This window comes from Salvelinus sp. IW2-2015, linkage group LG28 (genome assembly GCF_002910315.2).
Source record: "Salvelinus sp. IW2-2015 linkage group LG28, ASM291031v2, whole genome shotgun sequence".
NCBI lineage: Eukaryota > Metazoa > Chordata > Actinopteri > Salmoniformes > Salmonidae > Salvelinus > Salvelinus sp. IW2-2015.
In genome coordinates this window covers 4,983,403-4,995,383 of record NC_036868.1, presented here as the reverse complement: position 1 = coordinate 4,995,383, position 11,981 = coordinate 4,983,403, and the positions used below count along the sequence as shown (strand labels likewise).

The 11,981-nt window shown below is 44.5% G+C and overlaps 2 protein-coding genes across 2 annotated transcripts in view; one reads left to right on the top strand and one right to left on the bottom strand.

Moving 5' to 3' along the window:
* The window catches only part of LOC111954185 (kinase D-interacting substrate of 220 kDa B-like), a 52,505-nt gene extending 43,669 nt beyond the window's left edge, over nt 1-8,836 (top strand). Inside the window, 3 exon segments of the mRNA XM_070435937.1 lie at nt 2,930-3,028; nt 3,294-3,524; nt 5,189-8,836. Of these exon segments, the coding sequence (XP_070292038.1) occupies nt 2,930-3,028; nt 3,294-3,524; nt 5,189-6,376 (1,518 nt within the window). The 3' untranslated portion in view covers nt 6,377-8,836.
* A 551-nt stretch (nt 8,837-9,387) lies between these two features.
* Nucleotides 9,388-11,744, bottom strand: LOC111954186 (DNA-binding protein inhibitor ID-2). Its single transcript, XM_023973712.2, has 3 exons — nt 11,254-11,744; nt 10,699-10,762; nt 9,388-9,832 (listed from the first exon to the last, which is right to left on the bottom strand). Exons 1-2 carry the CDS (start codon nt 11,650-11,652, stop codon nt 10,718-10,720), a joined length of 444 nt encoding a protein of 147 aa, XP_023829480.1. The 5' UTR covers nt 11,653-11,744; the 3' UTR covers nt 9,388-9,832; nt 10,699-10,717.
* Between the last annotated feature and the right edge of the window lie 237 nt (nt 11,745-11,981).

Here is an 11,981-nt window from a genome sequence, read left to right as displayed (position 1 = left end):
ATATTGTACTCACCCTCAGGATAGCTCCACTCTCATCCACAACCCATTGTAGATGAAATCATATTGTAGTTTTCTCATACCTACTGATGCTTTATGCCGCCTACGTTCTTCTCATGTTGCTCTCCCCTTTCACTGGGCCTTCCTGTGTTACCTTTGCAGATTTCAACAGTGTTTCAGCATGGAATTCCAATTCTATTATATTTTGTATCACTGCATTTCTACTCAAATGGGCAGAGGGTTACTATTGATRAGTACAGCACATGATAACTTTGAGAAATGTAATCTTGACCTCCATCAAATGTAGCCATACTGTATTTACCAATATGCCATGTTTTACCTGTTGGTTGACTCCTCTATCTGGTCGTTGACGGTGTGTTCTGGACCTGGTTGTGTGTGTCAGGGTTCAGCCTCGGTGGTGTCGGGGACCCCGGCCATCCTCCTGAGCTCCATGAACACAGACACAGTGTGTGAACGTGTCAAACAGATCGAGGGTATCGACCAGAGCATGCTGGCCCAGTACACTGCCACCAATTAAGCAAGGTGAGCAAAGAGAGAGATTCTCTACGCATTAAACCTCCTCTGCTCTTCTTACCCTATTGAACCTCTCTCTCTCTACGCATTTAACCTCCTCTCTCTCTCCCTTACATCTTCTCTCCTCTACCCATTAAAACTCTTCGTCTGCCTATCCATTTAACTTCCTCTCTCTTCTCCATTACTTCCACTTACTCCTCTCCTATCCTCTCTCTCGTCGTACTCATTAACACTCTCACTCTCTAGCTCTCTCTCTCTACAGCTTTAACCTGCTCTCTGCTCTCTACCATATAACTTCCTCTCTCTCATCTCTCTACCATTAACACTCCACTTCTCTCTCTCTACCATTAACCTCCGCCCTCTTCTCATTCTTCTAAACCATTCCTCCCCTCTCCCTACCATTAACCTCCTCTCTCTCTCTCGCTACCATTAACCTCTACTCTCTCTCTCTCTCCACTTAACCTCCTCTTTCTCGCTCTACCATTACCTCCTCTCTCTCTCTACCATTAAACTCTCATCTCTCTCTACCATTAACTCCACTCTACTCTCTCTCAACCATTAACCTCCTCCTCCTCTACCATTAACCTCCACTCTCTCTCTCTCTCTACATTAACCTCCACGCTCTCATTCTCCTTATCTCTCCATTCTCCACGCTCTCACTACCGTTATTCATCGTCTACTAGTTACCATTTACGCTCCACTCTCTCTCTCTACCAGCTCTTCCACTTCCTACCTAACCTACTCTCTCTCTACGCATAACACTCTCTCTCTCTCGTCTAGCCATGAAACCTCCGATCACCTCTCGTACAATACCTCAACGGCCCACATTAACCTCACTGCTCTCATCTCCTCCAGTCCATTAACCTCCACTCTCGTCGTCTCGATCTACCATTAACCTCCCTCTCTCTCTAGCATTAACTTCCATCTTCTCTTCAGCTCTAGTGAACCCATTACCTCCTCTCTCTCGCTCATAACGACCTGCCATTAACCTTCTTCTCTCTCTTTAAGACCATTAACCTCCACCTTCTCTCTTCTCTCTCGTCTAATCCATTAACCTCACCTTCTCTCTCTAGGCCAATTTAACCTCCACTCTCTTCCCTTTTTCTCCCTTAACTTCCCACCTCCCTGTCTCTCTCTCCTAAATATACCATTACCTCCACTCTCTCTAGCTTTCGATCGCTCTAAGCCATTTAACCTCCTCTCTTTCTCTCTATCGTAGCCATTAACTTCCACTCTCTTTTCTCTAACCATTAACTTCCTCCTCTCGTCTCTATCACAAATCCATTACCTCATATCTCTCCTAACCATTAACCCTCCTCTCTCTCTCGCCTACTATTAACTTCAACTCTCTGACTCGCCTACCTCTCATATGTGTGCGGCACCTTAATCTCCACTCTTCCTCTCTCTTCTCTTTCTCTCTCACTCTCGCCTTCGCTCTTTCGTCGCCTCTCTACCATTAATCCTTCTCTCTCTCTACCATTAACGACTCCGTCTCTCTCTTAAACCATTAACCTCACTCCTCATCTCTCTACCATTACCCTCCACTCCTCCTTCGCCCTAAGTTAGATCCATTAATCCCTATCTCTCTCTCTTCCTTCTCTCTCTCTCTGTCTCCTCCTTCTCGTATCTATCTCTTCCTCCTTCTCTCTCTACCATTAACCTCCACTCTCATCTCTATAAGACATTTAACTTTCCACTCTCTCTCTTCGTTCTCTTAGCCATTAACTTCCACTCTTCTCTAAACATTAACTTTCCACTGTCCTCTACCATTAACCTCCTTCCTCTGTCTAGCCATTATACACGTTCCACTCTCTCTCTCTCTACCATTAACCATCCTCTTCCTCGCTCTCTCTCTCTATCCTCTCTCTCTTCTGATCCTCTCTCTCTCGGATACAAGCGGTCTCCTCTCTCTTCATCTACCCATTAACTTCTATAGCACTCTCTCTCTTCTCTACATTAACCTTCTCTGCAAGTCTCTCTTCTCTCTAGCCATTAACCTCTCTCGATCGTCATCATCGCTATGGCCGATTACCTCTCTCTCTCTCTCGTCTCCTAATCTCTCCACCATTAACGCCTTCCTCGTCTCCGTCGCTTCTAAATGTGTAAAAATTCTTCTTGTGAATACATACATAGCGATTTAGTTACCATTAACCCCACTACCTCTCCCTGCTAAAGCAATTAAATCTCCACCTCTCATCCTCTAAGTCGTAACCATGTAACCGTAATCCACTCTCTCTCTCTATGATCCATTAACCCCCCTCTTCCTCTCTCCCATTTAACTCTCCCTTCTCTCTCTCTCTACCATTAACCCCTCTCTCGTCTTCTCACTCTGCTTCTCTCTCCTAACTCTAATTAACGTCCTCGTTATCCTTGTCTCATTCTCCTCTTTGTCTCTCAGGCTAATGTGAATGGCAGAGTTCTGACCCAGTGCAACATTGATGAGCTGAAGAATGAAATGAAAATGAACTTTGGAGACTGGCAGCTCTTCAGAGGAACTGTGAGTTTAACCCTAACTTTGCCTCTTGCCTGTTATTTTGTTTTGTAGTGGATTTACCAATAGCTTTAACACTGGACACTGCTGTTATCAAGCACTTCTTAACCCAGTAATTACTATTTAGCCCAGCCGTATTTAGAGATCGGTGCATTGTTCCTTTCTTTTCTTCTTTCTCTCTTCCTCTTCTACTTCCTCTTCCTCTTCTTCCTTTCCCTCCTACTCTTCTGCCTTCTCTCGCTTCTTCTTCCTCTTCCTCCTCTTCCTCTAGGTGTTGGAGATGCGTCACGTGGAGAGCCAGGTGCTTCATGAGGAGGCTCCCAGCGAGGTGGACAGCAGTGTGGTGGGCCACGGGGAACCGAGGCGCCAGGTCGCCCCGCCCCATGCCGGTGCCGCCAACCTCGACGCCAACTCACCCATGTACAGCTTCAACCTGAGCTTTGAGGAACTGAGCAATGTGGGACTGGACGAGCCTCCCAGGCATAGCAACAACACATGGATGGTGAGTGACTGGTGGTCTCTTCCATTGTAGAGCGGTCTATGTTGCGTCATTATATTACGTTGACAGAAAGACTAGAATTGTGTAGCTATGTACAGTACCAGTCAAAAGTTTGGACACCTACTCATTCAAGGGTTTTTCTTAATTTTTACTATTTTCTACATTGTAGAATAATAGTGAAGACATCACAACTATGAAATAACACATATGGAATCATGTAGTAACCAAAAAAAGTGTTAAACAAATCAAAATATGTTTTATATTTTTGATTCCTCAAAGTAGCCACCCTTTGCCTTGATGTCAACTTTGCTGACTGTTGGCATTCTCTCAACCAGCTTCATGAGGAATGCTTTTCCAACTGTCTTGAAGGAGTTCCCACATATGCTGAGCACTTGTTGGCTGCTTTTCCATCACTCTGCGGTCCAACTCATCCCAAACCATCTCATCCCAAACCATCCCAGGCCAGGTCATCTGATGCAGCACTCTATTCCCACTAAGTGCGAACCAGATGGGATGGCGCWTCGCTGCAGAAAGCTGTGGTAGCCATGCTGGTTAAGTGTGCCTTGAATTCTAAATAAATCCCAGACAGTGTCACCAGCAAAGCACCATCACACCTCCTCCTCCATGCTTCACGGTGGGAACCACACATGCAGAGATCATCCGTTCACCTACTCTGCGTCTCACAAAGACATGGCGGTTGGAACCAAAAATCTCAAATTTGGACTCATTAGATCGAAGGACAGATTTCCACCGGTCTAATGTTCATTGCTCGTGTTTCTTGGCCCAAGGAAGTCTCCTCTTCTTATTGTTGTCTTTCAGTASTGGTTTCTTTGCAGAAATTTGACCATGAAGGCCTGATTAACTCAGTCTCCTCTGAACAGTTAATGTTGAGATGTGTYTGTTACTTGAACTCTGTGAAGCATTTGTTTGGGCTGCAATCTGAGGCTGGTAACTCTAATGAACTTATCCTCTGCAGCAGAGGTAACTCTGGGTCATCCTTTCCTGTGGCAGTCCACATGAGAGCCAATTTCATCATAGCGCTTAATGGTTTTTGCAACTGCACTTGAAGAAACTTTCTTAAAGATTTCTGGATTGACTGACCTTCATGTCTTAAAGTAATGATGGACTGCCATTTCTCTTTGCTTGTTTGAGCTGTTCTTGCCATAATATGRACTTGGTCTTTTACCAAATAGGGCTATCTTCTGTATACCACCTCTACCTTGTCACAACATAATTGATTGGCTCAAATGCGCAAACTAACTTTTAATAAGACATTCCTGTTAATTGAAATGCATTCCAGGTGACTACCTCATGAAGTTGGTTGAAAGAATGCCAAGAGTGTGCAAAGCTGTCAAGGCAAAGGGTGGCTATTTGAAGAATCTCAAATCTCAAATATATTTTGTTTTGTTTAACACTTTTTTGGTTATGACATGATTCCATGTGTTATTTCATAGTTTTGATGTCTTCACTGTTATTCTACAATGTAGAAAATAGTCAAATAAAGGTAAACCCTTGAACGAGTAGATGTGTCCAAACTTTGCACTAGTACTGTATATGTACTGAACCATGAATTAAGCCGTTGGCCTGTATGTAAACCAAATGATAGCCTTCATATGTACTTAGACCACAGATCTAGGAGATGCAATGTTCCATGTCCCCCTCCCCAGGCCCCCACCCACCGTACCCCCAGCATGTCCAGCCTCAACTCCCAGGAGTCGTCCAACGACATCGTCAAGCTGACGGAAAAGCAGCAGTCGGAGTACCGCAACGCCTACCAGGAGTACATCGCCCAGATGGCCACGCTGGAGGTGGGCGGAGGCGGGGGAGAGAAGCCCGTCCAGCCCCACCCCAACCAGTTCATGACCTCCGCCAGCTCCGAGGACAAAACCAAGGACAAGGCTACCACCAAGAGAAGCACCTCCAAGCTTCCCGCCGTGGATGCCCCGGACTTCACCACCGCCGAAGCCCCCCTGGACCCCATCACAGAGGAGGACGAGAAGCAGGACCCCCATGGCTCCTCCAAGACCCTGCTCGGACGCAAGGCGCCCGGGTCCAGTGACCGGGGGAGCGGCCTGTTCCAGGGAGCAGCCGACCTCAAGATGAAGACCGGCGGGCTGCCCTACCAGAAGCTCACCAGCGACGACGAGGATTCAGAGAACTCCGACGCTCCTCTCCTGGGGGACGCGAAAAAGCCAGGTGACCCCAAAGCATCCTCACTGGCTCTGGCTAAGGGTAAAGAATACCTGTCTGACGCCATGCTGGATAAGAAGGATTCTTCTGACTCCGGCATGCGCTCCAACGAGAGCTCGCCCAACCACTCCCTGCAGGACGAGGAGGCTGACCTGTCCCAGCTGGAGCAGGCCAACCTGATCGAGCTGGACCAGGAGGACAGCCAGAGCCGGGCGGCCAGTAAGAGGGGTCTGCCCAGCAGCCTGAGTGGTCTCCAGGACTCAGCTGTGGCCCGCATGTCCATCTGCTCCGAGGACCAGTGCAGCCTGCTGGCCAGCAGCCCCGAAGAGAGCTGGCCCTTATCCAAGAGCTACAACCTCAACCGCACGCCCAGCAACACCACCCTCAACAACAACACCAACGACCAGCAGCGTTGCCAGGGACAGAGGGCTCCAGTGGGGTCCACCGACACCACCTGTTCCACCCCTACTTCCTCCTCCATCAGCGAGGTCATCGTCTCCACGGGTTCCGGCACCACCAGTACCACCACCAAGCCCGGCCCGCACAACGAGAACGTGCGCGTGGTGCACCTGAAGAGGGGGCTGAACCCCGGGGATCCTCCGGAGATCACCACCGTGTCCTCCGACACCGTCACTTTCGGAGAGGAGCGCGAGAGCATCCTGTGAGCCCCCTGCCCATCTCATACCCAGGAGAGCACTTAGTCAGTAGATGTTTGGTGTGGTAATCTGACAATGCATGCGTAGCAAGGTACCGTAGCTAGCTAAATGGGTAAATAAATGATGTTCGTGCTTGGTGTGCACTAAGTAGATAGCCTTGTTAAACCAGGCTGATCTGGCAACCTCACATTCTGTTACAGGAGGTAGCCTGGTGAAGGTAGCTCACTGAGATGTTGTACTCTGTATTTGTATTGTCTAAAGTGAAGTGAAGTGACCTCTACTAACCGGCTTGATATTCTCTAAAGGTGAAGGTAGCTAGCTACGTACACTGTAAAACAAATTATCTTTAGATCAACCTAATTTACTTCACCTCTGGTAAAAACAACAACATTATTATGACAAATATATGATTCAATGCCAACTGTTATATTTCATTATATTTGAAGTTGTAGCCTGTTTATTTCAACACTAAACCTACATTTCCCCTTTGGTTAAACTTAATATAACAAATACAACAAATATTTAATGACAATACAACCAATTTTTTTCGTCTTGTTCACTTTTTACTTTGGAATTACCTATCCAAATGTATTCAATTGTGTTACAAGCAATTTAAATCAACAACCTAAAAAATAAGATGTTTTAAAATAATTTTTCCAAACTAAAGACCTTCACATTTAGGAACCACAATATCATAACCAAGCAATGGCTACCGTCACATAGAAACGGTATCAGGCACTTTAGTGTCATTACAGATGACAAATACAATAGACCACCTCAACTGGAATGACATTCACTCTCAGGGGTGGGCAAAAATAACCAACTGAAAGCCACGCACCCCCCAATAAGCCACGCCTCGGCAACTCTTCTGATAGGCTGCCGCCGCTACATTGCCCCTACCGCTATTCGATGTGCATGAGGTGTGGAAAGCAATTTAGAAGCTTTCATTCAAATAAAAAAATCACATTGATCTGACGAATTCGTTATTTGATTTCAGACAAATTGATAGAACAGATTGAATGAACCAAAGCGTAAATTTCGATCATTCCAATCAGTAAAAGCACTTAACAGCGCCGYCCCATTTTTTACAGTGCAGTATAATTGAAAACTTAACTACCTACGTACAGTGACTAACTATCTGTTTATTGTTTTGCACTACAACAAGCATGGTAGCCTGGGTGTCAGTCTGTCTGTGCCATCTCRCCAACTCCTTGTCATGCCAATGGCTTGACAATGAGCAATGGAGCTGGCAAGAGCACAAACAGATCTGGGACYAGGCTACAAGCATGCCTCAACAGTGTTAATATTAGCTGCTGCTGCCTATGTGTGTCAACAAGTGATGTATTGAGCTTGTGGRTGGGTAAAAGAGAAGATACCTGGTATAGATGAAGAATGAATGCATATGAACACGTGAGCCAAATGAACAAAATTGTGTGTGGGATCTGTTTTTGTCGTGTCTCAGCAAATGACATGGAGGAGAGTCAACTGAACTATTCGTCTCATTGCAAAAGCCACAGGGCTTTTAACTATTTTACCTTCCTATGGGCCCTGGTCCAAAGTAGTGCGCTATCGGTGGAATAGGGTGCCATTTGGGACGCATCTCCTGCCAACACGAACAAAAGTGTTGGATAAAAGGGAGGGACGTTGACACTAATATGTGACAATAATAGAGAAGTAATCTTCAGAAAAAGTTATTGATCGCTGCAAAATGCAGTTGCTGACTCTTCGCCATATGATACATGGGACTGTATGTATGCTGCTTTGTAATGAACARTGGTTGTAAAGGTATTTGGTTTATTACATGTTGTCAGGGCCTGTCTCCTCCCTTAACGTAGTAGAGGCCAATAGTAGAGGCCCCATTTGTGAATCCGATGCCATTTAAATACATTTTAATTGAGCAGATATAAAATGTACACTTAATGGCGTCCGATTCACAAATCTGGCTACAGTGAAGATTGGTGTTGCATGCGTACCTAATGAACTGTACATTGCATGCGTACCTAATGAACTGTACATTGCATGCGTACCTAATGAACTGTACATTGCATGCGTACCTAATGAACTGTACATTGCATGCGTACCTAATGAACTGTACATTGCATGCGTACCTAATGAACTGTACATTGCATGCGTACCTAATGAACTGTACATTGCATGCGTACCTAATGAACTGTACATTGCATGCGTACCTAATGAACTGTACATTGCATGCGTACCTAATGAACTGTACATTGCATGCGTACCTAATGAACTGTACATTGCATGCCTAAATGAGTTTGCAAATATCAGTACAATGTCAGAGTGCTCTCCTATGTGTTGCATGCACTGTGATGTTGTATGGTGTCTTAACCAGTCGGATGATAACCATGTGGGAGAAGAACACGAGATATTCTATCTATGAAGGGAAAGAAGTGAATGGTGCCGTCAGACATTATCTGACTGAAAAATAAAACCTGGTTGTTGACCTTCTACAGTCTAGCCTCTTGTATGTTCTCACAGAGAATTTATACGTATGAACCACTAAGTATTCTCATACTTTCATATAGCAGTTCCTTCTTAACGTCGGCCAGCAGGAGGCGTGCTCCCCCATGCAAAAATAGTATGTGCCATAATATGTAATATTATGTGCCATTTTGCAGAYGCTCTCATCCAAAGCGACTTAAGAGTCATGCGTGCATAAATTGTTTAACATATGGTTGATCCCGAGAATCRAACCCACTATCCTAGAGTTGCAAGTGCCATGCGTTACCAACTGTGCTACAGAGAACCACCAGTGAGTGACTAGATGGATCTGRGCACGCCAGCACACCATCCTGGATAACTAGATAAGATTAGTAACTGCAATGATTTGAGCCTTGTGATATCGTCTTCCTAATAAATCTCACTCTATTCAGATACATTTAAAAGCAATATAAAGGGAAGTTGCAACATCCTTTGATGTAAGAGAAAGTACAGTGACAGTAATTTAAAAGATTGAAATAGGTCAGGTATTATAACGTAATATGGATATTAACATAATGTACAGTATAAGGAATATACTTTATTATTGTATAAAAGTGCAATTTACAACATTTCTTTGAAAGCCGCAGTACAATAAAATGCATCTTTATATTCTCTGCAACAAATCAGCTACTATACAGGCATGATTTTGTCTTAACATTTTATATACATCGACTGACCATTAGTCTGTCTGTAGTAATGTGCCACTTCCAAAAGAAAAGGCTATCCTCTTGTGGAAAGATATCTTGTTTCAATACTGTAATTTCAGTCAGTCTGTCGTTGTCTTCCCATCGTTGTTGAGGAATCATTCTTCAGTTGGAAGAAAAGATATCAGCCAGGCCAGTAGATAAATAAAAAGTAAAAACAACAACACACATCTCCTTTTAGGAAGACAAATGAAAGTTAAATCAAGCGGAAATCCAGCCAGCCATTGGAGGGGAACATGAGGTCCTGTTTAAAACACACCTGTAAGAGATTGGGAAGTGAAAAGAGGGTCGTGTTTAAAGAGAAGCAAGGCTAAAGGACAGACGGGGAACTGGACAGTCAGACTGGCGCCTGAGAAGAAGACACTTCTTTTTCTACTTTAACCAAACACTGAAATACTGGTGAGGGTATGTCTCATATGGCACCCTATTCCATATGTAGTGCACTACTTTTAACCAGGGCCCTTAGGGCACTACATAGAAAATAGGGTGCTATTTGGGATGCAAACACTGAAATACTGGGCAATCCCTGAGCACCAGATGGAGGCGTCAACGGAGGAATAAGCAACATCCTGTCAACCTCTAAGTACAACGTGGGAATGGATCTATACTATAGCTATAATRATGCTGGCTGGCGCCTGCTTTTCCYCTCTGCAAATTATCTACAGACCGGTAGTTTTCACAACCCACAACCACTGACTGGAGTAGCCAGTCTGTCTTATGTAGCCAGACACTATTATTTCATGATAGGTTATTCCATCTACAGTGATGTCATATCTTAGTCAAGTCAACAATATAACACTTCACATAGACTACCCTTTTCAAAGAGCAACTTATACCAAGTATCCATGACTTTATACACAAAAAAAGGCGATATCTAGAATCTAAAAAGGAGTATTTTGCCTGTCCCCATAGGAGAACCCTTTGAAGGACCCTTTTTGGTCCCAGGTAGAACCCTTTTGGGTTCTATCTTTCCACAGAGGGTTGGACCTGGAACCAAAAAGCATTCTCCTATCGGGACAGTGTAGTTTGGACCCATTTGAGAGCAGCTTGTTTTCTCCTAATGAACAAAATGACCATTCCAAATAGAAATGATGGATACAATAATGGCAGTAAGGAAACACTTACCCAGTCAGTGAAGGAGAGTTTAGCTGTCATGAGTCTCTGTCCCTTTGGGGAAGTGGTCAGTTGACTGTAAAAACAGGCAAGACAACCACTGTTAAATATCACCATTTACAGAGAGAGGCTCCTGGCATTGCTGAGTTAGTACAGTTGCAGTGGTCTGGTCTCTATTGGGCTGATGCTACATTCATTCACCACCAAGCTGTCATGTGTACAATAACCAACAGTGGCACATAGTCAAATGCAAAAGCTTTATGAGAAGCCAAATAGGCAGACTGCTTGGAAATAATGTAAAAAAATAGATATATTCTAAAAGCCTTTAATTAAAGTAAGCATATAAACATATWTTTTTTTTTCTTCTCATATAAACATATATTACCTAGGCCACATTAAAACTATACATGTCATAGGATTTAGGGGATCTATTAAAATATAGGAATTCCAATTGAACACGCTAGAATCTGTGTAGCCTACTATGGTTTCGTCTATTTCTTTTTCTGAACCACTCCAAAACAGAAGTGCTCTAATTGAAAAAATAAAGCTATTCGATTCTATTTTTACCTGAAAGGTGATGAGGCTGATGTCTGAGTTGATGGTTGCTAGGGGATTCCTGGGTGATGCTGCCTGTCCCTGTCCCAGTCGCTGCTGCTGATGTTGGCAGCTGGAGAGGGACGAGCTAGAGTCCAGTGCAATCTGAAGGTCCAAGATATAGTCTATAACATGCTGCAATATCTCAATTTTACTGACGTTCCCGTTCTGTGGGAGGCTGGGCACGAGTTCCTTCAGCATTGTGTAGCAGTCGTTCATATTGTACAGCAGACTCAGAGGGTCATCCATCGGGCTCTTGCTCCGGGAGATGCCGAGGGTATGTTCCGACGAGTTGGAGATGTTGTTCCTCATAGACCGCTCCGGACTTATTGCTTTCATGACGACAGTTGAGTGTGATAAGATATTATGCATGAAAGAAACCGGTATTTTAGGCCAGTCTTCGCCGTGTACAATCAGTCAGCACGCTGTCAATTGTTCTTATAAAGGCTCGTGAACGGGGCTTGTCGCACATCAGGGCGAAATGCACGTCAATTGGCTATCTAGAAGTGTCAATCACTATCCCAAGCAACAGTATTGGTTTAAATGCGGTAGATATTTTACATCCCTCCCATATTTTCCGCATTCTTGAGCAAGTTATGTGAAGGCGCGCACTAAAGTGATGCTCTTCTCTGTTACCTGCGAGATGAGGTTGGCGGGCCCTTGTGAAAATCTGTTTTGAAGTCATCTGAGTCTGTATTTCT